This window comes from Asparagus officinalis, chromosome 7 (assembly GCF_001876935.1).
Source record: "Asparagus officinalis chromosome 7, Aspof.V1, whole genome shotgun sequence".
Lineage (NCBI taxonomy): Eukaryota > Viridiplantae > Streptophyta > Magnoliopsida > Asparagales > Asparagaceae > Asparagus > Asparagus officinalis.
The window spans coordinates 72,516,571-72,542,681 of record NC_033800.1 but is presented as its reverse complement, the minus strand read 5'-3'; the positions used below and the strand labels follow the sequence as shown (position 1 = coordinate 72,542,681).

Genomic DNA, 26,111 nt, shown 5'->3' with positions numbered 1-26,111 from the left:
AAACTGAGCTGAACAAAGAAACTTGCAGTTGTTTCATTTTCTTTTAGTTACTTCATCTTTAGAGTAAACAAAAATTTTGTATCCAACTAAATAATAACTACATCATGCTTTCCTGGTATGAAGCTCATAAATAAAAACAAAATCCCTACATTTTCTTAGAAACAACTCAAATCTCCTAAAAAGAACCAAAATAAACTTAAATATTTAATTACTAGAACAATCAAAGGACGGTGATAAAGCTGTTGAAGTTTTCATCAATAAATTGTAACTGAGCATTGCAAGAAAACTATCGATACACTATGTGATGCATCAAGAATGAATTATAGTTATGGAAACGAACACTCTAAGATGATTTTTTAAACAATGTTTAACAAGTTTTATAGACCAAAATAGTTTATAATAAGATTGAAATTAAACAAGATGCAAACCAAAATCATATCAAATCAGATGGAAAAAGTAAAATTTGCACGAAATCGAGGGTTTTTGATGGATTAAAAAAAGAGGAAAGATACCTGTTTTGAAGTGGGGGGATGCGAGAGATCTATCCGATTTTAGAGCTTCTATGGAGAGCTGAGGGGATGGGAGATAGAGGGGACTACGGCATAGGAGGAGGCGATGACGACAAAATATCGTTCTTTTGGGGAGAGTCAGGGGGCGGCGACAGTGTCACGGCGGAGTTGGGGCTAGGATTGGGGAGGGGAGTGAGTTTTTTTGGGGAGATGGTTGAAGTGAGGAGAGAGAAACGAGTTTGGGGAAGGAAGGGAATGTCACATGAATGCTTTTGGGGGTGCTGACATGGCTGGCTCCACGTAGGCGCAAGTTCAACTTGCGAGTTAAAGAGCGAGCCAAATAGCATTTTCGTTTGTGAATAGATTGAGAAATGCCCCTATTTGCGTGGGGATCTTCTGATGAGATTTGTACTTTTAATAGAAATATACAATTACTAAAAGAAGACTCCTCATGAAAATACATACTAGCACTTAAAAATAGTATCCTATATATTTTCCTCCATGGATCCAGAATCCGTTCCCAAAACCCGATCCAATACCAGTCGGATTCAATGTCAACACAGTACATATTCGAAACCCGATATCTCCTCGATGGTATTTATGTTCCCCCGTTTCTTGAGAAAGAGGAAACGCTAGAGCTGCCCTCAATTGAGCGAAGAAAAAAAAGTGAGCTTTTTCTCCCTCAAAAAATCGTTGGAAATGGAGGTAAAAATTTCTATCCAAATCTCAAATTCTAATTTCGATTCAAAAATTGATCGAATCGTTAAAACCTAATATTAACTATGGTATCTGACGAACTGCAGTTTGGAGGGGGGTCGCCTTGCGCGGGGATCGAGGGTTCAACGGAGAGAACTCTGTAAGTTTTAGGGTTTATTGTTTTGCTTTTCTGTTTGATTTTAGATGACCTCTTTTGGCGATTTCTTAGGTTGAGATCTGATCGTTGGAATTTGTTTAGGGTTTGATTTTAGGGTTTTCATTTTATTTTATAGAAAACATATTCACCGCCAAAATCAACCGTTTATGCAAGCTTTGGCCCCCAAATCTAGTTATTTGCTAATTTACGCTAATTCTTCCACGTGGAGTTACATACCCATAGCTTATTATCGACATTTTTTTTGAACGGTGGAAGGGCGAAATTGCAGCTAAACAACTAGCGAAAAAACTAGGTATATTAACTTATGCCCTGTTTGGATGGAGGGTAGAGAGGGGGAGGGGAAGAGAAATGCAGCTTTCACATTGTTTGGGAGTTTTTTTTAAGGAGGGTAGAGAGGAGGAAGGAATGGGAACGGAGGGTAAAATTGCTTGGTTTTCTTCCCCCCGATTTGGGTGGTAGAGGAGGGTAAAGGAGGGTAAAGGAGGGTAAAGGGGTGAAATGACATTCTTACCCCCATCAAAACAAATAAAAGGGCTGATGTGTTATTAGTATAAAGTCATTTATGTAAATTTATATATATTTACTTCCTTTCACCTTCATTCACCTTACTCAACTCCCAAACAACATATTACAATTCCCTTCCCTTCATTTCCCTTCCCTTCCCGTTGTTTACCTTTCCTTCCCTTCCCTTAGTAAACTCCCAAACACAGCATTAATGTAGTAGAATTTTAACTTACTGCGTTGCAATTGGGGCGCCAAATTTGCAAACTTGGTTGATTTAGTGGAATTTAGGTGAAAGCGATTGGTTTTTAAAGTGTTAGGGTTATCAATAACTTAATTTGATTTCTAAATTTAGATCTAACTGTTAGCAAAACCAACAGTGATATGATAGTGTGGAAATTCATATAGTGAACACCCGATTACAAGAAGTTAAGTCTTTGTCCCTGAGGGGATGATTGATACTCATGGTGCATGCAAATTAGTTTGCACATCTTTGTAGTTCGCTTCTTGTTTTATTGCTATTTGGATTTTTTTTTAGTTTGTATTCCTTGTGATGTCAGGTTGATATCTAACTATCAGAATTTGCTAGGGTTTGATTTTACAGTGTTATAGTTTTGAAAAATGTAATTTGATTTCTAAATTTAGCTCTAATTGTTAGAAAATATCATTGTACTTCCTCAATGTAAAAATTCACAATACCCTAAAGTTATGTACTAGACCTTGAAGAATTCAAGGTCTTCATCCCTAAGGGGATGATTGGTGCTGTTTATGTATAATAATTAGATTACATATCTTTGTAGCTTGAACATAGAATTCATTATATATATGTCTGCTTATAAGTTACTGCTGACTCGTGAATTATAGGAAGATAATCTAGGAAAAATGTAATCATATGTCATCATAGGATTGTCACTTGTCTGTAAGTTACACTATCGTAAAGGGTCTACCTTGGAATTTACAGTTCAAGCATTTGCGAAAGGTATAGTGAGATGATCTTCATTTTTTGGGGTGGGGAGTTGGGGAGTTTTTTTTGGGGGTGGGGGGTTGCCAAATGGCCTTCCTCAAGTTGAAAACTGAGTTGCTGCATTAATGGGTCTGTCTCTCAAACCCTGGAATCTAGAACCTTAATCTAGCGGAAAAATAATGTGCTTTTACATATACGAGATTTTCAAGCAGGATTATTTGAACCGTAGTTGTTGATCATTAAATTTATATGTGCAATTTACTTTGTGTTAATATAAAATTCATTGCCCTGTCAGTTATAGTGGTGATAAGTGGAATATAAATTGAATGATTAGATCTTCTTTGCAGGCAACCCTTTGTAACGGGTACATCGGTGTTAGGCATGAAATACAAAGATGGGGTTATCTTGGCTGCTGACATGGGAGGTATTTTCTCATCTTCTATCTTGGCACATCTCAAATGCTTACTTATTCTGTTATTATTTGCCTCTTATGTGTTAGTTTGATGGCAGGTATTTCATAGTTATGTTTATAATTGAAACACTCATGCCCGTCATTTTTTTACTAGCATCAGGCAATGGTTTTAAATCAAATCGCATTGGGCAATGATTTTAAATCAAACTCATGATCTTTGGCAATAGATGTAGTGTTCATATGGATGGATTCCGATGCATAACTTTTCTCAAATTGAAGGTGTTGATAATGTCTTTGATTCTTCGTACCACATCATTTGTTCCAGTGCATCTTTATATTGCATCAGTCTGTCAATTCTTTTTAACATTAACTTGCGTTCTTTTATGTTGTAAGTGTTGTATGTCCTTGATGGTTGAGATGAAACCATTTAAGCCACTTCTAGGGTCCCAGACATCGTGATTTGTTGCTTCAACATCCTGAAGTTGCCTCTAATCTAAATATTTCACCATGTTTAGGCCCTGACATGGATTTCTGCTTCAAGTTTTGTGAGTGCTATTGTTGCTAGTTCTTAGCCGACATCACCATTTTGTTCCATTTTAGCTTCATTCCTTGGGAGTCATGGCCTTGCTCAGTTCCTCAGCCTAAAAGGGAAAGACTTGTATGTTACCACATGCAGTTGTTCCTACGTGACAAGTTAGTTTTCACATATAGGCAAGGTAATCCTTTTATCATGTTGCACCCTAAACGTACTGGCTGATCCATCCATTAAAAACAGCCTCAAATGTTCCTTTTTACGGTGATATAAACTCGTGCAGGATTTAGATTAGGAAGTATTAACCTTTTACATGCCCTCCCTCTACTTTTTGCACATCAAATTGATGTCATCCTCTATAGATTCAAAATTCATTAGCTTGTGGATTAGTTGTTGCATAGGTGTTGTTTCATCCTAAAAGGATGTTGCTTTGTTCTGTCTAAGAACCTGAGACCTAGTGAATGCGATTTCTTTGATTAAGCTATTTTCTGTTTTTGTCTGATAGGCTCCTATGGTTCAACTTTGCGATACAAGAATTTGGAGAGGATTAAACCTATTGGTAAACATTCTCTTCTTGGTGCAAGTGGAGAAGTCAGTGACTTTCAGGAGATATTACGCTATCTTGATGAGCTAATGTAAGTATTCAGTCCATAAACATATTTTAGTAAATCATCATCTAAAGTTTTATCTTTGCTGAGCACATCTTCCATGAGTTAATGGATCACTGTTTCTTGTACCCAGCACTTCTGCCCTCATTTGCTAGCAACTGTACAAAATTACAGATAATATTTGTTTGCATTAAGAATCTATGAACAAGTTGAATTATTATTATGCTGTTTTTTTATTGTGCAGTCTTTATGATAATATGTGGGATGATGGGAACTCTTTGGGTCCTAAAGAGGTTCACAATTATTTGAACCGGATCATGTATAATAGGCGAAACAAATTTAATCCTCTCTGGAATTCACTTGTTATTGGTGGAGTGAAAAATGGGCAGAAGTATCTGGGGGTGGTATGTTTATTCAATCCAGAATCTTTTTCATTTGAATCTATGTACAAGGATATTGTATAAATGACAAAATATACAGGTGGGCATGATCGGTACTCATTATGAGGACAATCATGTTGCTACTGGATTTGGAAATCATCTTGCAAGGCCAATTCTTCGTTCTGAGTGGCGTGAGGACCTGACCTATGAAGAGGCTGTGAAACTACTCGAGAAATGTTTGCTTGTGCTGTTGTACCGTGACAGATCATCCATCAATAAGTTCCAGGTATAGTTTCATGAATATCAACCTGGCTATTGTTAAACTTATTTCTGTGTATGTTTGATGTAGCTACTGATATCTACCAGTATACTTTCAGTGATCTAATAAAACTTATTTGTCCTGAGGCACATTTAAAGTTCAACTTGATCTCTATGTTGTCCTATTTTCTCTATTTGCAAAAGTTAGTTGTAGTTTGATTCTTGAAGACTGTGGTTGTTCACCTAATGTTGAAATCAGGATATCATGTCTGTTCTATGGTTCCTAATTTGCTGTTAGCATCGCATTGTACTGGTATTATTTTAACACAATTGATTGGTTTCCAGAGGCATGCCATAGACATATCTTTTGTCCTAGTGAGGGGCTTCATTTAAATATAGATCTATTTAACCCTAACACTTCACCTTGGGCCCCACGGTGCCAGGAAGGCTTATATCATGATTCCTGAAGGCTGTCTGGAAAAACAGTCACTTGGTGTGTCACAACTATTTAATATGTCCTCATATTTATGATTTTTGTTTAGTCTGTAAGTAACTTGTTTGACACTTGTTAGACACAACTCACACTTTCTGAGTACTTCCCTAATATCATGCATATCCATCAACTCACACTTGGTATTTTTATTGTTAATGTTGGTTTTGGAAGTATTTATGAAAGTAACAACGCACATTAAGAATATATAGGAAATGTTAGTCACTAAGTTCCGCAATGAAAAAAATAATAATAATTATGGTAAGATGTGCTGTGTTACATATTGGCTATATAAGTCTTTCACCCGTATCAGATGCTCATGTTTCTCGTTGCAATTTTTTGTGTAGAATTAAAAGTTAATAGCTGATGTTTATTTGCGATTGAAAACATAGAATTATGTACCAAGTCTAATAATGATATCAAGTTTGATATCAATTATCAATTACCTTGTTCCGATTTATACATCATTTGTTCTTCTTACTCGAAGTTTGTTATTATGTATCTATACTGCAAGTTCGTAAATGGGTTCAGATTTCAGTACAGTTAAGTGAAACTAATATTGAACCATAGATTAGAATGATAGATTGCTTAATAATGACATCAAGGTTGACGTCAAACACCTCATTTCATCCCTACGTCAATTTCTTCCTTTATGTTGATTAGAATTCAATTCCAATTGCATCGCTGTTATATTTCATTCTTTTTTATCTGTCTTGGGCCCTTGCTGCATTCTACGTATTGCAATCCATCGTTGAACTGTTTCAGTGTTTCTTATCACCTCTCTCTCTTCTCATGTCATATGATTCTTGGGGGTCCACTCACATTTGTGTGTTGTTTTTTTGAAATTGGCAATTTCAAACAGCAAAATTTCTTAGATCCTCTATGGCTCTGTTTGACAACTTTGAAAATAACCTAATTCACTTTTGAACTAACTCCACTTGGCCTAAGTTAATCTAAACTCAATTTTATTGAACTAGTTATAGTTTAAAGTTTGCCTAATTTTTAGATCAGAACATATTTGTACCATTCTAGCTTAGTTCTCTTTTGGACCAAGGGTGACTTGGTTTGTTCCTAATCTATTTATTGACTAAAATTGGGCCTAAAAAAGTACAACTTTACTCCACCTTTCTAAATTGCCGAAGTAGGGCCAACCACATGGACCCATTTTGTACTCACTAAAATGAGTTTATTGAGTCTGCCAGACAGGCCCTATTGTTTGATGCTATTTGTGTATCTTTTCCCCCATCCTTTTATGATCTAGATCTGTTTCTATTGGAATTTCCCAGAAAAAGGGGGGAAACCTTTATCTGATCACCTGTATCTGATAAAGCTCATCTTCACTGTTCTGGCATTCTATGATCTGTTCCAATTTTTGATCTTTTTATTCTATGACTTATAATGTACGCGTTGATCTTGTTTCCTTGAAGTGAGAACATAACTTATATTGCTTCCTCGCTATTACTTCTTATCCTCAATTTATTCATATCTGCATTATCTCCTTTTTGTGTTAATTTTGAAAATACATCTAGCTAGATTTCAGTGACCCGTTGTATAAACTCCTCAAATATTATTATGGGGAGCATACTGGTCCTTGCTGATCACATATTATGTAGATGGTGCTTGCGGGGGCTTACTTTTTTTTTGTTGTCAAAAGTAGCTTTTAAGCTACCTTTTCCATACCTACCTAGCTGGTAAAACTCCAAATAAGTTAGCTTGTAAGGGGCTGTTTGGATGCCTTTAGGAAACTAGAGTATTTATGACACAAAATAGAAAGTGGTTATCCACCTCACCATTTTCCATTCGAGTGTTTACATTGTTTAGTTAGGAATCTTTGTGAATCCTAAAATAATAGTATTACATTGTTTGGATAGTATAATACACTGTTATAAATAGCGGTAAATAGCCCCGCAATAGCGGCGCTAATAGCGTTAACGGTCCCTTCCCGCGACGCTATCGCCCGCTACGCTATCATGCAATAGCGATGACATTGCGGAATGTCTGTTCGTAAAAGCGATCAATAGTGTGTCATAACGGTAAATAGTGAGCGATTGCATTCGAAATTTGTTTTTTGACTGCTATTTAAAAGCGGTTTGAGGTTTATTTTTTTAAAATTAAACTCAACCCTTGACCATTACATTCCACCGTCTCATGTGATTTTCAGCATACTCCCGTCATCTCTCATAGCCTCTGACACCTACATTGATACTTCATCTCACCTCCTTCACCGTGAGCTTCTCTTAGGGCAGTCCTGTCACCGCTAAGCTCTTCTTCTCGAAGACGACGATTTTTTGACTCCTCCAGTCATCTTCGATATTACGTGATGGTTACATGTCTATTTTATGTTTAGGATCTCTTTAAATCATCCAATATGTACTTTTAGATTTCTTAGATTTTTCTTTAATTTTTTTAATATTTATACATATCTAAATTAGGCCGCTATTTGACTTTGCGTTTTTTACCGTTATTTTGCCGCAATAACCCGAAATAGTCTTAGTGATGCCTCATCGCTACGCGACGCTATCCGCTATCGATAACCTTGGTATAATATAAACTAGAGTATTTATTACACAAAATAAAAAGTGGTTATCCACCTCACTACTTTCTACAAGGTTTTGATTTTTTATTATTTTTTGGACACATTTATGACATTGTGTCAGCTTTCCAACAAAATCACTTCTAATTTTGTGGTGATTTTGCTTTCGGTGACGCATCATCAAAAGGTGTAAGCTTTTCATGTAAAAGAGAATTTAAACAAACAATGTAAAGTGATGAAAGCTGATATAAGGACCCATTTTTTTACATTTTCCATCATTTTACATGATAAAAACATACAACCAAACAACCCCTAAGTGAGGATCTTCCCACTTCAATCCAAGAGTTAATGAACCAATTCGCCATGTACCATTTTCTCATTGTGAATCTATCTTTTTACTAGATATAATATATTTTCTGAGATGAGCATATGACAACAGAGTTTCTTCAAAGGCATTTATCTTTCCCCCAAACAAATTAAGAAATGTTTTCCCCAATAATTCTAAAATGATATATTTAACATTAGGAGTGTTTGTTTCGAGTGGAAACCCTTAGTAACCTGATACCATCAGAAAGTCCAAAAAAAATTCCGCAGCTTTCCTATTCCGTCGTTTGTTTCACCAAAAAGTTTTAAGAAAGTTTTACTTAAAAGTGGTGAAAATATCACATGTTGGATAGAAACCATTTCCTCTCAAAATGTGACGTAATGGGCACAAATTTGGTGGAAATGTAGGTTTTAATAATTAAATAATGGGGTGACATGGGGAGTTTGTAAAATATATTAGTTTAATAATGAGAGAATTGTTTCCAACTAAAATGTTTTCTTATTTTTGGTTTTTGAACCAAACAAATGAATGAGATAGAAAACATTTCCTCCCCGTGTTTCCATGGCAGAAAAAATAATATTTTTTTTCCTAGAAGCACACGAAAAAGGATGGAAATAGGTGTTTTACTACTAGAATTGGTTTCCTATATTTTGGGAAAGAAACAAACATGCCCTGGATGTCTAAATACAATTCCGCATTGGAAACAAGCATCTTAAATAGAAAATTTGTGTCACTAACTAACAGCCTAAACCCTATTTCTTCCCAACATAACATAATAATCTGTTGCCAAAATAGTAGAAGAATGTGCAGACATGGAAAATAAAACTCCTACTAGATTGGAGCTCTAGTCTAAAAACGAAGAAAATGAATACTCAAGAAGAAATATTTTTGTCTTCAGAACTCTGAGGCCAAGCACAATATCAATAAAAACATTCCATTTATTAGCCATTGACTTTGGATTAAAATCCAACAAAAAAGTGTGATCCTCCATCCCCAAACATATTAATTTATCACTATCAGAGCAGTTCTTTATTCTTCCAGTTTTACCAATATTATTTGAACGAAAGATGAACATCAACAATTACAACATGTATTATACCGCATTCTTGATGCAGTAATATCATGTCATTTTGTGCATACCTCTCCTGCTATGTTCGTATAAAGGGATCTCAATCTACATTTCTAAATTTACATTTCTAAATGACTCTTTGTCTAATGAAATATGCTCCATGGATGCTCGCCGCTCGGACTACCCTTTTTCTCCGGCAAAAAAGAAAACTCTATATAATCGTAACTCTCTTAAAACCTTATATCTCGTCTTTAAGCAAACATATATAGCAGTTGTCTGTAAGAACCAAACAATTTTCCCAACACAATAAAAAGGAGTTATAGGAGCCATAACATTGCTATACATCAAACTTCTAGATCTTTGTCCTTCACTTACCCCTTCACCTTACACACACAAACGCGTCATATATCATGTCTGATTAAATTCAAGGTACTTGAAAGCTCATCTTACTGGTTCATTTACACATGCAATATGCTCAGAATTCATGTACTTTTTTAACATGGAATGAGCTAAGTTTTTCTAGTTGGTCACTTCTTCACGGAAACCTTACCCCTTCACCTTACACACACAAACGCGTCATATATCATGTCTGATTAAATTCAAGGTACTTGAAAGCTCATCTTACTGGTTCATTTACACATGCAATATGCTCAGAATTCATGTACTTTTTTAACATGGAATGAGCTAAGTTTTTCTAGTTGGTCACTTCTTCACGGAAACCTGAAATATGTTTCTTTGATAAAATTTCAGATCGCCAAGATCACTGACGACGGGGTAACCATTTCGCAACCCTACGCCTTGAAGACTTTCTGGGGCTTCTCTTCCTTTGAAAATCCAGCCAAGAATGCTCAAGGATCCTGGTAAATTGCTCCGTTATGGTTGGATGGTGTACTAGTTTGTTGCTAAAAGGATCTATATGGTTGGTTATCTTTTGCTGGGCACGGATAGCTATGAGCCATTAGAACGAGGTGCCGGTTTATTATGCTTAATTTCCATGTTTATTTGAGAGCGATCAGTGGTTTGTTTCTTCAGTTGTGAATGAACTGTTTACAGGTTTAAAGACATTTTGCCATTCGATTGTGTTCATCTTTTGTGCTTGCTGAGTGGTTGATTCCCTTTTGGGATCGTTTGGAGTTGAGCTTAAGCTTATGTTTGCAATTTTCGACTAGGTAGAGCACGGTGTTGGATTTACTAGGCTAGACCCTAATGAAGATGGAATGAAATGAATGATTCTCTCCGTGCTATTTATTATGGGTTAAGTGCGCATGGACCCCCATGAAGCATGATGTTGTTGAATTTATTATCTATGTAGATCATTTTAACAGATGATACCCTTGCTGACTGAAATTCTTTTTGGCTCTTTTACCCTCAGTTTGCTTAAGTGTGTGGTCATATTCAATTCGATAGTTTATTTAATAATAGTAAACGAAGAGTTTTTATTATTCGGTTCATAAACGAGTAGATTTTAACCATAGTATATTAGATTTGATTCGTTTTGTTTTATAAAGTATCTGTTTATACTGTTGAGTCCTTAAAATTTCATTTTCCTGCTTGCAAATATATATAAGTAGTTTTTTATTTGTAAATATTATATATCACTAGGTTGCATGTTCATCAGATTTATTATGTTTGGTTCTATTGCAAGACTAGGATAATGAATAGCCGAATATCCACCGAATAATTTGCAAAGACTACCTAAACACTCTTAATGAATAGTGAATATTCAAATAACTAGCAAATAGATATCGAATATTTGAGTACTATCCGAATCAAATTTGAATACTGGTTTCCTATTCATTTTGAATTCGAATATGAATTCAATTGGTCACATACAAACCAAATATGAATACTGGGATATTTGATTGGAATTTGATTCGTTTCTACCCCTAGTTATCATCCCTGCGTTTTTACCCTTGAGTGAATCAAGTTCTATATTTGAAGGTAACAAGTTCAAATTCTCAATATTACAAGGGCGGGCACTTGTTATTTTATTTTACATGGTTGTCAAACTGCCTTCTACTTTTCTAGGTTATAGTTCTACAGGAGACTACGGTATTTGTTTAAAAAGGAAGAGGAAAAGGGTTTTTTATTTTATTTTAAATTTAAATATTACTCAGTTAAGTAGTGAATCGTTTGAAATTAGTACCTAGGATCATTGAAATGTTACTAGGTCCCAAGTTTAGCACAACTTGCAAGATAAAGTAACCTGGGGGACCCAAAAGTATCAATGTTTTGAGGAGCTTATTTCAAATAACAAGACATTTAAGGGAGTAATATCTGAAAACTCCAAAAAGGAAATACATTGTCCATGTTTTTTTGGCGATGGGAAACTTGGTTAGAGCATCTCCAACAAGCTCCTAGTTGGGAGTCCTTGTTGGAGAGCTCTCAAGCCCTCTCAAGACCATGACCCACCATTTTTAATGTCACATCCTCCTCCTAACTAATGTCTCCAACAAGCTCATAGTGAGGAGCTCTAACAATATCAAAAAACTCCTCTTCTATTTTATTTTTATTACCCATTAATTTCAATTATATTTAAACCTATTTTATTTGATTCCTAACCGTTGGACACGGTCTTCGAGGGAGCACACACTTTCATCAACAACCAACATAATCCTATCCACTGGGCACGATCTTCGAGGTAACCCGTGGTCTTCGAGGTTGCCTATATTTCCATCGACAACCGACAGATTCATATCCATTGAACACAGTCTTCGAGGGAGCATGCACTTTCACTGACAACTGACATATTCCTATCCGTTGGGCACAAAGTTCGAGGTATCGCGCACTTTGACCGTCAACCGACTGATTCTCATAAAATTCGACGCCTTCTCACCTCAACCCATCATCTCCCACAACAAAATGTCTAGCTCATCTAGTTCAAGCGATGATGAAATGATGAAGACGTTCTTTCTTATGTGAGCTGCTGTTGTCGAGGAAGAAGAACAAGAGAAAGTTGGAACTGCACGTCAACACAAAAGACGTATCGTGCTCCATCGAAACCGACTGGAAGGTCACAACCGGTTGTTCCAAGATTGTTTTGCAGACACACCAACCTATCCTCTTCATTATTTTCGTCGAAGATTCAGAATGTCGCATTCGTTATTCCTTCGAATCCACAACGCAGTCGGCGAACATGACGAGTACTTCGTTCAAAAGAGGAATTATGCTGGACAGTTGGGACTATCTAGCCTTCAAAAGATTATTGCAGCTATGCGAATGCTCGCATATGAAGCATCCGCTGACTCCGTTGACGACTACGTTCGGATCGGTGAAAGTACGTCGATTGAGAGGCTGAAGAGGTTCGTTCGATCGATTATCGACATCTTTAGGGCGGAATACCTTCATTCACCGACTAATGAAGACGTTGTTGCACGCCTGCTTGAGGAAGGTTCACAATGAGGTTTTCCTGGTATGCTTGGGAGCATCGACTGCATGCACTGGACATGGAAGAACTGTCCAACCGCCTAGCATGGTATGTATGCTGGGCATTTTCATGAACCTACAATTATTTTGGAGGCTGTAGCTAGCAAAGATCTTTGGATATAGCATGCCTTCTTTGGACTGCCAAGGTCTCATAATGACATCAATGTACTATATCGTTCATCGGTTTTCGCACAGCTTGCAGAGGGAAGAGCTTCACCGCGCAACTATACCGTCAATGACTATGAGTACAATATTAGATACTATCTCATTGATGGGATTTACCCAGAGTGGTCCACATTAGTGAAGACTATTTCAGAACCTCGAATAAAAAAAATATAAGTACTTTGCTCAACAACAAGAGATAGCAAGAAAAGATGTCGAGCGAGCTTTTGACGTGTTGCAAACTCGATTTGCGATTGTTCGTGGACCAGCACGTTGCTGGAGAGGAATTGTTTGATGAGGAATCAGAGTTTGTGGTTCTTCTCGGCTGTGATCAAATCTTATTGTAAGTTTCAATCTGTTGGATCCACTTTTGATGATGACGCAACTCAACCCAGCAATGGTCAAACACGAATGATTTATCATAAAGAGATTTATATAATTATTTTACTTTTACTGTCTACACAAGAGTTAAATTTAGAATAATTAAACATATGACGCTTGAAGAGAACGTTGAAGAAGACAAACGTGCACAGGAGGAGCCCATATGTGTTTATAAGTTAAATATTTACCTGGTCAATAATTTCCGTACCAGATCTTTGACTTCTTCAATCTGAGCAACGCACCTGCAGAACTTGTTGACGGGCAGTTGAATCGTTGACCAATGATGCATCATTTGGTTTAGTGTGCGGCTTATTGGACCGGTGGAATATTGGATAAAGTAGTCGTTAGCTCTGTGCCAAAACTTATCTTTGTGTTGTCCCGTACCTTAGATGGCGTCTTGGCTTGTGTTCAGCCAAGCAGACGCAAGAAGCTTATCCTCGTGGACAGTCCAATTTTCGGACCGTGTGTAAGCCTTCTTCTTCTTTGTGGTAGGTATTTCTTGGGATGACACTTGTTGTGTTACCGATTGTGAGAACTCATGGATGTGGTGACCTTCTTCTACGATGTCTGTGTAGAACGGCGAGTATAAGGCTGATCCTTCACCGGTAATGAGTTGCGAATAAAAGTTTTGGGAGGGATCCATAAGATTTGTAATTTGATAGGAAAATATAGAGTTTTTAGTTGCGAATAAAAGTTTTGGGAGGGATCCATAAGATTTGTAATTTGATAGGAAAATATAGAGTTTTTTTGATGAGAGAGTTGTGTGAAATGAGGGATCCATAAGATTTGTAATTTGATAGGAAAATATAGAGTTTTTTTGATGAGAGAGTTGTGTGAAATGTTTTGTGTAGTGAATTGAGTATTTATAGAAAATTTTTACTGTTCATGACAATTTTTTAAATCTCAACGGCTAATTTACTGTTCATGTCAGTTTTGAAAAATCTCAACGGCTAATTTACTGTTCATGTCGGGTTAGAAAAATCTCACAAGGAGCTCCCAAGCCATCTCCTTAGGCTGACGTGGACATTGAGAGCTTGGGAGCTCCCAAGCGCTCCACAAATTTGTGGAGAGCTTGGGAGCTCCTTGGCACCCCTCCCTAGGCTGCGCGCCACGCCAGCCCAAGGATCAACCTTGGGAGCTTGCTGGAGCATCTGCGGCAAGCTCCCACCGCCACCTCAGCCTTAGGAGGTGGGGTGAGAGCTTGCTGCAATGCTCTTAGGGGACTACTATGCCTTGAGAGAGAGAGGGAGAGCCCGAGAGTTCACAGGCACATGAGCCCCACCACTATGTTTCTTGTTGTCAAAAAAATAAATAAACAAACAAAAATGAATAGATCAGCAACAATGTGCATTAAACTGAAACAACATATAAGGTAACACACAACTGTGCAAGGCAAAGCCAAAAAAAAAAAAAAAAAAATCAGCATGAGGTACCATCACCATGTTTATGTAGTCTAAAAAGAAAATGACTGCCTATAACAGTGGTATTTCTTTGATATTTACAAAACGGAGCTAAACAACGTATGACTTGTTTCCCCTCTAGATAATGATCCGAGGAAGATCGTTATCACTTTAAGTTGTAGAAGATTTTTATTAACTTTTTGACTACAGGTTATAATCTCCTACACTTCTCTCTTCCTCCGTTGGTAGCTGACCTCGCTATGCAAACTTTCTGTAGGGTTGATCTATTATTTTTAACTATCTCACCACAGGACGATGGCAACTGGTCAAATGACACCAACGAACCCTGAAGATGGGCTCAAGAAACGTAAGCTGGAGCACCAACCCGCTTCCACTTCGACGACACAGATTGTGCCGAGAGCTCCTCAACCTCAGGACCAAAGTAACGATGATGGCGCCCGCAAGCAAGCTGATGAACTGCTGTTTCGAGAGCATACTCGTCTTACAATGGATATCAACCCTCTCTACACTCATAAGCTTGGCAAGCAAGCTGAACTGCTGTCTCGAGAGCATACTCGTCTTACAGTACTGGATATCAATTATATAACCCTCTCTACATTCATAAGCTTAAGACAAGCGGAGAACTAGGATACCGCCGTCCAGTGACGTCAAAGAAGCTTGAAGTTATTTATCTCGAGATTGATGTTCCAGAGTTTCGTCGTTGCATCTCTGATGTATTGACTAAAGTCTTGACCATCCGCTACTATGGTCATGGACACCTCCATGATTCTGAAATAGCTGCCGAGTTAGCTGAGATTGTCCCGCTCACTGTCAATGCATGCGTGTGTGCACTTTACGCAAAGTTGCGCAACATACATCGTGCTTATGGCAAGCAGGCAACACGGTACCCAACTCCTCCGCATTATACGAAGGAAGTGGAGCTTCCCCTCCCTCTAGCGATAGCTATCCAAGATTTCGGTTCATTTCAGACTTCAAGTCTAGAAACCAATTACATCCTGGTACCAACCTATCCAGAAGCAACAGGGCACGAAGGCCGCGCTGATGCTGATTTCAACATCACCGATTACCAATCATACATTCCAACCTTCAAGGATCTGGGCATCCCGTGTAAGACGGTCGACCCGTTCGTGAAGAAAGGAACGGCATGGTGGACTTATCAAGTCAATAACTCTCACGGCACTACCGATCTGGTTTGCATCCTCCCGCCCTCGCTGTACACCCCGCTTTCGGCTGAAGTCCGTTCGCTTTTCTTAGCTACGAAGCCAAATTCAGATGAATGTTCGGACATCATATCTTTTACCGGATACAACGCCGTTAATTTTGGAGTTCGTTTCCGCGAGATACCTCCCAATACCAATGTTCGCACTTTCCTCGCGCTAGCCCACGGGCCGATCGAAGAATGGAGCAACGGAGCACCGGATGTTTAGCTTTAATCTTTTACATCTTTCGCGACCTACCACCGTGAATTCAACATTTCGTGTTGTTTCCTATCATCACTTCAACTAAAACTAGGAGCTGAGGTGTTGCACGCTCTAAAACTTTCTATTGAACGACAATGACTTTCTCTATGTTACCACCCCTGCAAGGGTGTCGTGATGTGGTACCTTATCCTGGCTATGCCGCGATGTTTATGTTGTGCGCCGCGGAAGCCCAAATTAGACAATACAATAGCACACACGAGAACAATAGTAGACTACAATGCAACACAAGCAACTCAATCACAACAAGAACACAAGATATACGTGGTTCGGCAATGTGCCTACGTCCACGGGGCAAGGAGGAGGGAGTTTCACTAATAGAAATCAAGGGGAATACAAATTAGGGTTACAAATCTTACCCAAAACCCTCAAACAAGATCACTTGATCTCTCCAATAGACTCCAAACAAAAGAAGCCCTAGAAATCCCCTCTTGGCAGCTCAAAATCACCCTACAATTAACCCTAGAACAACACTTGGGTATTTATATAAAACCCAAATGAAACGGGTCTGGAAAACAGACCCAGGCCGAAACCCGATTCGTGGCGAACGTTTATCCCAAAACTGAGCCGACACCAAAACACCCCCAATCAACTTCAACCGGCTGCATCTGCAAGACTGCCTACGTATCCTCTTGCCCAAGGAATCAAGCCGAACGTAGTTCATCCAAATGGCCGCCAACGGCCTCAACAATGAAGAATATTCAACAATTTCAAACAATGACCAAACTTCACACCTGGTACAACTTTGGTCAACATATCAGCAGGGTTATCCTTAGTGTGGACCTTCACCAACGTGACATCACCATCATCCAATACGTCACGTACAAAATGAAATCTGACATCAATGTGCTTCGTGCGAGCATGGTAGACTTGGTTCTTCGCCAAATAGATAGCTGACATACTATCACAATGTACCTGAATGGTCTCCTGTGCAATCCCCAAATCATCCAACAAGCCATGTAGCCACAAAGCCTCCTTCACTGCTTCAGTCACCGCCATATATTCCGCCTCCGTAGTAGAAAGCGTCACTGTAGACTGAAGAGTGCATCTCCAACACACCGGTGCACTAGCCAATGTAAAAACATAACCTGTAGTGGACCGACGCTTGTCAAGATCTCCGGCATAGTCTGAATCCACGTAGCCAATACAATCCTGCCCTGTCTCATCATTCTTCGCAAATATCAACCCAACATTCACGGTACCCTTAATATACCGTAGAATCCACTTCACGGCCTCCCACTGCCCCTTCCCGGGGTTATACATGTACCTAGATACCATGCTCACTGCCTGTGACAAATCTGGCATCGTACACACCATAGCATACATCAAGCTACCCACTGCACTGGCATACGGAACTTTGGACATGTAGTCCCTATACTCCACTGAAACTGGTGACATCAAAGCTGAAAGCTTAAAGTGGGGAGCTAATGGAGTACTCACCACCTTGGTATTACCCTCAAAAACTCCTCTGTGTTAGCTTCAATCTCCCCTTCACCCTGTCTCTCTCAATCTCCATACCCAATATCTTCTTAGCCTCTCCCAGGTCCTTCATCTCAAATTCAGATGACAGCTTCTTTTTCAATTTCCCAATAGCTGAAGTGTTCCTGGAAGCTATGAGCATATCATCAACATACAATAACAAATAAATGTGCTCACCATCTTGTAGCTTATGCATATAAACACATGGGTCATAAGGGCTCCTCGTGTACCCTCGACCAATCATAAAGCTATCAAATCTCTTATACCACTGTCGTGGTGATTGCTTCAGTCCATAAAGAGATTTCATCAGTTTGCACATCAAAATTTCCCTTCCTGCAGCTTTAAACCCCATAGGTTGTGTCATGTAGATCTCCTCGTCTAAGTCTCCATGTAGAAAGGTCGTCTTCACGTCCATTTGGACCAAATCTAAGTCTAGCTGTGCCACTAATGCCAATAGTATCCGAATCGACGAATGCTTCACAACGGGTGAAAACACCTCGTTGTAATCAACGCCCTCAAGCTGTGCATATCCTTTGGCAACCAATCTGGCCTTGAACCAAATGTCCCCAATAGAAGATCCCTCCTTCTTAGCATACACCCACTTGCAACCAATAGCTTTCTTACCCTTAGGTAGCTGTGCAAGTTCCCAAGTGTCGTTCTTCTGAAGAGATTGCATCTCCTCCTCCATAGCATTCCTCCACCTAATGGAATCAGAGCTGGACTCTACCTCCCTGAATGTGGCAGGAATAAAATCATCAACGACCTCTACAGATAAAGCATATGCCACCATGATATTATCGTATCTAGCTGGCCGACGAATCTCTCTCCTCGGTCTATCTGCTGCAATGGACCCCTGAGCATGACCCTGCTCCTGAGCCTCACCATCAACTGTATCCTCCAAATGCCCGACTGTCATCTCATCTCCTTCCAGTGCCACCTCTGTATGCCAACTGGAGTGGGTGGAGTCACATCATCCTCCACCTGCTGCGATATCCCTCCTGTCTGATCTTCCTCCACCTGCTGAGGAACTCGAGGCTTCATCATGTACGCCTCATCAAATGTGACATCTCTGCTAATGACCATCTTCTTGTCTTGTGGATCCTATAATTTGAAGCCTTTGACAAATTCTCTAAATCCCACAAATATAGCCTTTCTCGCTCTCGGATTCAACTTCCCATCACTAACATGGAAATAAGCTGGACACCCAAATATTCGAAGAGTATCATAATCACTAGCCACATAGCCAGACCAACGCTCCATAGGAGTCTTCCCCTCTATCGCAGTGCACGTCAATCTGTTAATGAGATGGCTCGCATAAACTAACGCCTCGGCCCAAAAGGATCTAGCCAATCCACTCCGTGTCATCATACATCGCATCTTCTCCAGCAAGGTATGGTTCAGCCTCTCTGCCACCCCATTCTGTTGCGGTGTCTCTCTAACTGTGAAATGTCTTTTAATGTCGTGATCCTGGCAAAACTGCAGAAATAGATCACTCTTATACTCTCCTCCGTTGTCTGAACGAAGAGTCTTCACCTTTCTACCTGTCTGCAGCTCCACTTTCTTCTTCCACTCCACAAATATATTTAGGACCTCATGTTTATGCTTCATGATATATACCCAATTCCTCCTGGAATAATTATCAATGAAAGTGACAAAATAATTTGTCCCACCAAGCGATGTGTGCTTAGAAGGGCCCCAAACATCTGTGTGAATGTAGTCTAATATACCTTGGGTGTTGTGAATTGCGGTGCCAAACTCACTCTAGTCTTCTTTCCAAGTATACAATGCTCACACAGCTCCATCTTACAGGTCCTTGCACCTTTCAATAGCCCCTGTTTTACCAATGATTGTAGGGACTTATCACCTGTGTGTCCAAATCTCATGTGCCATAGTGTGGTAGTGTCCTCCTCTGTGGTGATAGAAGCAGCCAGACCCCCTGTAACTATCTTGGCCTTCAAGTAGTATAGGTTATTTTCCCTGACACCTCGCATCACCACCATGGACCCTTTCATGACCTTCAAAGTAGCATCCTCTAAGATCACTCCATAACCAGTTTCCTCCAAAGTTTCAAGAAAAATGATGTTCTTCGTCAACTGCGGCACAGATCTCACTTCTTTCAGCTCCCTAGTCACCCCGTCATGCATTCTGATTCTGACTGAGCCAATCCCACTAATAGGACAAACGTGATCGTTCTCCATGAGCACCACGTCTCCTCTCTCCAACTCCTCAAAGTTGGTAAACCAATCCCTCTTAGGGCAAATGTGAAATGTAGCTCCCGAATCAAGCATCCACTCCGTAGAGTCGGCATAACAAACAGACGGCAGTGCGGGACAAGAATAACTGGAAGAATCCGAATTTGAAGTGTCACCAACAACCTTAGCAACATTCACCTCTGAAGCTTGTACAGGTTTCCCCTTTTGTTTCCCGGCTCTATCCTTCAACTTTGGGCATTCATTCTTCCAATGTTCCTCTTCTTTGCAAAAGGCACATTGATTTCTATCAACACTTTTATGGCCACCCCTATTCTTTGATTTTGAGCGGTTGAACCTTTGACAGTTTGGACTACGGCCACGAACTGCTAATGCATCACCCGATGCCTTCTCGGAGGGCTCACAATCATTCTTCCTCAGCTCATAATTCACCAATGCCGAGGTCACCTCCTTGTAGCTAACTGTAGTTAGCCCATTTATCATAGTGAGAACAAAAGTATTAAACTCATCATCCGGCAATGAACACAATAATAACATCGCCTTGTCTTCATCCTCCACCATGATATCTACATTGGCCATATCCGAAATTAGCTTTGTGAAGTTGTTAACATGCTCCCGAATGGAAACTCCCCTCTTCATCTTGAATTGGTAGAACCTTTTCTTCAAGTAAAGCCGATTCTCAATGCTCTTCGTCAAATATTTTTCATTGAGTGTTTCCCACAATCTCTTTGCCGACGTCTCGTTCATCACATCATAAATGAGATTCGGTGTTAGGCATGACCGAATAACCCCACAAGCCCTACTGTGCATTTTCTTCCAAACCCTATCATCAATCTCCTCGGGTTTCTCTTGAAAATCAAGAGTCTCCTCCAAATTTTGTGCATCTAAGGCGTCCATTACTTGACACCTCCATAAACCAAAGTTAATCTTGCCGTCGAACTTTGGAACATCAATTTTAGTGTTGTTGATGCTCAAATTTTGGATCGTCTTTGTCAAAGCCGACCCCGATGTACTAGTAGCACTTGAACTAACCCTGCTTGTTTCAACCATATTGTAGATCTACTCTTCAAACAAGAATCCAACAGTGAATCCTTCGAACAAAAAAACTCCCAAATCCAACCCGGAGCTCTGATACCACTTATTGTGCGCCGCGGAAGCCCAAATTAGACAATACAATAGCACACACGAGAACAATAGTAGACCACAATGCAACACAAGTAACTCAATCACAGCAAGAACACAAGATATATGTGGTTCGGCAATGTGCCTACGTCCACGGGGAAAGGAGGGAAGAGTTTCACTAATAGAAATCAAGGGGAATACAAATTAGGGTTACAGTTTATCGTGACAAACCAACAGACAAGGTATCGCACCACCTTATCCCAAAAAAAAAAAAAAATTTGTTTCCCCGCTAACGGTGAGACTGCAGCTCAGGATTAATATACGAGAGAACTTCAGGATTCATCTTAATACTATCACAAAGCTAAACAACCACTAACTGGCTGGCTTCATTGCTAATTAATGATGAAATGCCGGCAAAGGTACAAGGTATAACACTGCAGGTCAATTTCTTTCTGATCGAGAGTGAGCTTTTCTCCTAAGCTGAGGGCTATTCCTCTGGAATTTTGCTCCTTATCCTGAAATAGCCGATCATCATGCTCCCCGATGCCGACGTTTAACAAAGCATGCTCACCGAAGACGCTCCTCGCGCAGAGAACAGCTGAAAGAAATCCGCATTCTCCATATCTAGAGCAGAGCTGAAAACCATTAGAACATTTTAAAGAAAGCAAGCCAAGCATTAGTCGATTGCAGGGCGATGGCAAATTAAGGACACTAGTCATTGTCACAGATTCAGCTTATCTGAAAATTAAGCCAAAAGTTCTATATGAAACCCTCCGCTTATTTGGAGTTCTTATTAGATGTCGCCCAGCATTAGGGTTGGGTTTAGGCTTTTTGGTTAGGGTTAGGAATGGGGTTATCGCAATGTCGCTTAAGTTTTATTGTTATAACCCTATTCCAGTAGTAACCCTAACCCTGATACTAACCAACATCCAAAAAGATCTCCGAATCAGCAATATAGTTTAACTTGCCGACGGATTCTAGGGACACCAGTATAATTACAGTCAGCAATCTCGGGATTACTTGTGTAGATATGCAGACCTCAAGGTCACCCGTGTAATTAGACCATACTTTAGGGTACCGGAATGTAATTAATCCTAGCTATATATTGATCCATAACTTTCTCTTAATTAATATAAGAATTTTCATGAAAATTCTGAAGATTTATAAGTTGATCAATCTTATAGATTTGTACAATTGACGGTTGAAGCATAATTTAGAGAGGCATTGTAATTAGAAGCAAACTCAGGACTAATCTGAGAATTTCAGTCTTTGTCCCCTTTGAGAACAGTTTACAAGCTTCAATTGAATTAAAAGAAATCATAATATGTAAACCTATAAATTTTAATGGAAAGGGCAAGGGTGGAGGATACTTACGGAGCCGTGAGGCACTTCGTGCTCGTGAACTCAACGACGTGGTTCGAGTATTCCTTCATATCTTGAATTGAAGTATTTACTGCCACCTCCAGGTTCCACTTCAGGCACTAGGGGTGAGCACGGTTCGGTTCGGGTCGGTTTTTACCAAAATTTGAACAACCGAACCGAACCACCTATAATTCAAAACCGAACCGAACCGTTGCAAATCGGTTCGGTGCGGTTCGGTTCGGTTCGTTCGGTTCTAAATTTCATCAAGTATAACAATCAAATGCACAAATATTGCTTGTCCCAAGAGATAATTTGTATATATTTGTTTTCATATGCGCCCAAATGCAAATCATTTGAGCCACGGCTAAGATACTTAAGCGTCGTGCACACTTGAATCAACAACTAACCCAAGGGACAACATACACAGATGTGCTGAATTGAGTGATTAAATGGGGAAAATCTAACTCAAAGGGCACTAACATACTCCAACAAGAAGCGCCCATTCCACCTACTTCATGTTCAATTCAAAGACAACAACAGAGGAAATTGAAGAAAAATTAATACTACGTACCTTGAGAGTAAGGGTCGGGGTCTTGGAAGAAGAGAGAGCGAGAGAGAGGGATTGAGGCCGAGCGAAATGGGAAATTGGGAATGAGTAGCGGCGGGGGGGGGTTGGGAATGAGAGGAAATGAAGTTAGGGTTGAGGGTTTGGGACGGGTCGGGTAAACGCGAACGGGTTTGAAAGTTTTGGGAATATATTCGGTCGGTTCGGGTCGGGTCGGTTTGAAAAGTTGTCAACCCGACCCGAACCGCCTTACTCTTAAAACCGCTTTTTTCGGGTCGGTTCGGGTCGGTTCGGTCGGTTTTTTCGGTTTGAACCGAACCATGCTCAGCCCTATCAGGCACACATTGCGTGCATCGAAATATTAGTTCTTTATTATCCATTGATGGAATATAGAAAGTAAACAGTAACATAAGGAGATGATGCATATGCTCACTGTTTGGCCTTAAGATGACAAAATAGAAGAAATTTTCAAAATCGTCTTAACGGAATTTTTTTAAAAGAAATCGGCCCCATTCATTTTTAATTATAAAAATCGACCCACTTTGAGTTAATTACGGTACTAATTAGTTGGGGTTGCCAACCCTGACTAATTAATAGTCTAATTAGCAGCAGCAAAGCTTCCCCGCTCCTTGACCCCGCTTGTAATTAGGCTACTAATTAATCGGAGTTAGCAACCCCGACTAATTAGTACCGCAATTAACTCAAAGTGGGTTGATTTCTATAATTAAAAGTGAACGGGGTATATTTCTTTAAAAAAATTTCGGTTGGGACGATTTTGAAAATTTCTTCTGACAAAATACCCATGTACGGGACACATCAAGCCATAAATTAATAACTGACAAACATAAAAAGTTCCGCATTAATTTAAAATTGGATATCCATTCCAATTTAGTTGCAATCACAACCAAAAGCCAAAGAAATTCTACCAAACAAATCAGAAATTACCAGAAATTAAACATGCTGTCTTTAGCATGAATCCAAATAAATCACCAGGACCGGATGGATTTTCTTTACTTTTCTACCAAACCTTCTAGGAGTTAATCAAAAGTGATCTCGTTGATCTTATGAATTTTTTTGGCCAACATCCTTTATCCCTTCAGAGAGTAAATAAAGTTTTTATTACTCTCATTCCAAAAACAACAACAAGCTCAACTGTCAGAGATTACAGACCTATCAGTCTGATTAACTGTATTTTAAAAATCTTCATGAAAATTCTAGCTAATAGATTAGCACCTCTCATAAAGGATCTGGTTGCTCCCACTCAGTCTGCTTTCCAAGAAGGAAAATCAACTCTTGATTCTGTTTTAATAGCTAATGAAATGATTCATTTCTGTTCTAAAAAGAAAAAAGAGGTGGCTATGTTTAAGATTGATTTTGCTAAAGCCTTTGACTCTATAAGTTGGAATTTCCTTATTAATTTGCTAAAGGCTAGAGGTTTTGGTGATAAATGGTGCTCCTGGATCTATTACATTATCACTTCATCCAATTGCGCAGTTCTTGTTAATGGATCTCCTTCCAAATCTTTTAAGTGTCACAGAGGTCTTAAACAAGGAGATCCATTATCTCCTTTGTTATTCAACATATCAGCTGATGTTTTGAGTAAAATGATTATGTGTAATGTGGATGAGGGTGTTTTTTCTAGCATGCATATTAAGGAACCTCTCAACCATATTAGAAGCTTACAATTTACAGATGACACTCTAATTTTTGTGAAGAGTACATACAAAGACATTTCTGTCCTAAAGGCTCTTTTATACATCTTTGAAGATATTTCTGGTCTGGTCATTAACTATTATAAGTCCTCCCTTATATATTTTGGAAATATGCAAAACAAGGGATCTTATTTAGCATCAGCCCTCAACTGCAAACTTGATAAACTTCCTATCAAATATCTGGGTTTACCTCTAAAGGGAGGAAAACTATCTAAATCTGACTGACAACCTCTGCTGGATACTTTGAATAGAAAACTTGCTACATGGAAGAAGAATTGTTTATCTTTTGGTGGTAGACTTATCCTTTTAAACTCAGTCCTTTCAACAATTCCATTGTATTATATGTCCTTTCATAAATTACCATGCTGGCTGATCAAGGAAGTGAATAAAATCAGGAAAAATTTCCTATGGATAGGCAACAATCAATCTAAACCCTTTAAATGCTTAGTCAATTGGAAAAGGGTATGCTTGAGTAAATCAGAAGGCAGATTGGGAGTGAAAGATCTAAAACTCTTTAATATCTCATTAATATCTAAGTGGTTATGGAAATGTTTTGACAGAGATTCTTTCATAGGTGCTTTTCTTTTTCAATTATATGTCAGAAAGGTTTCTTCTCTGCAATTATCTAACTATAATGGCCAGAATTCTTTGGTTTGGAATGATATCATTTCCAACAAAGAAGCTTTCCTACATCTTATATCTTGGCGCATAGGATTTGGTACAAATATCAGATTTTGGGAGGACAAATGGATTGGTAATAATACTTTATCAAGTCTATATCCATCTATATATAGTCTTGCCTTATCCACTAATGTATCTATTCGTAGTCAAGGACACCCCCACAACAATACATGGCACTGGCATCCTATTTTAAGAAGAAGCATTTTCCCAGCTTCAAGCACAGCCAAATCTGATCTTATTAATCTTCTCGGTTTATACAAAGTGAAAAATGAAGTTGATGTTCCTAAATGGTCTCTTACGTCCAATGGTCGCTTTACAGTTAAATCATTCTATGATTTCTTAAATTCCAGAGGTGTTATGTCTGCATTCTATAAAGTAATATGGAATCCTATCTTACCAAGCAAAGTTCAGATTTTCACATGGCTTCTATCTATGAATCGTCTACATACAAAGGATAATCTCATTAAGAAAGGTTGGCAATGTGAACCTTCTTGTATTCTGTGTGGTATACAACCAGAAACTTGCAATCATATCTTCTTTTCATGTAATACGGCTAAAAAAGTATGGAAACACTTTACTGATTATTGTTTACCTTTCGCCTGGCCTACATCTCTAGATGGATTATTGTCATCCGTTGATTCTCTTCATAAAAAGGAT

The 26,111-nt window shown here is 39.0% G+C and overlaps 1 protein-coding gene across 1 annotated transcript; it reads left to right on the top strand.

Annotated features, from left to right (window-relative positions):
* LOC109849621 (proteasome subunit beta type-4) lies at positions 1,114-10,593 on the top strand. The gene is made up of 7 exons (XM_020419478.1): positions 1,114-1,214; positions 1,313-1,365; positions 3,196-3,272; positions 4,298-4,427; positions 4,645-4,804; positions 4,881-5,066; positions 10,206-10,593. The coding sequence occupies exons 1-7, from the start codon at positions 1,209-1,211 to the stop codon at positions 10,317-10,319; spliced, it is 726 nt and encodes a 241-aa protein (XP_020275067.1). The 5' UTR covers positions 1,114-1,208; the 3' UTR covers positions 10,320-10,593.

Coding starts and splice junctions, on each gene's coding strand:
- LOC109849621 (XM_020419478.1), top strand. Junction 1,366..3,195: donor GGTTCAACGGAGAGAACTCT/GTAAGTTTTAGG, acceptor TCTTCTTTGCAG/GCAACCCTTTGTAACGGGTA. Junction 5,067..10,205: donor CATCCATCAATAAGTTCCAG/GTATAGTTTCAT, acceptor ATAAAATTTCAG/ATCGCCAAGATCACTGACGA.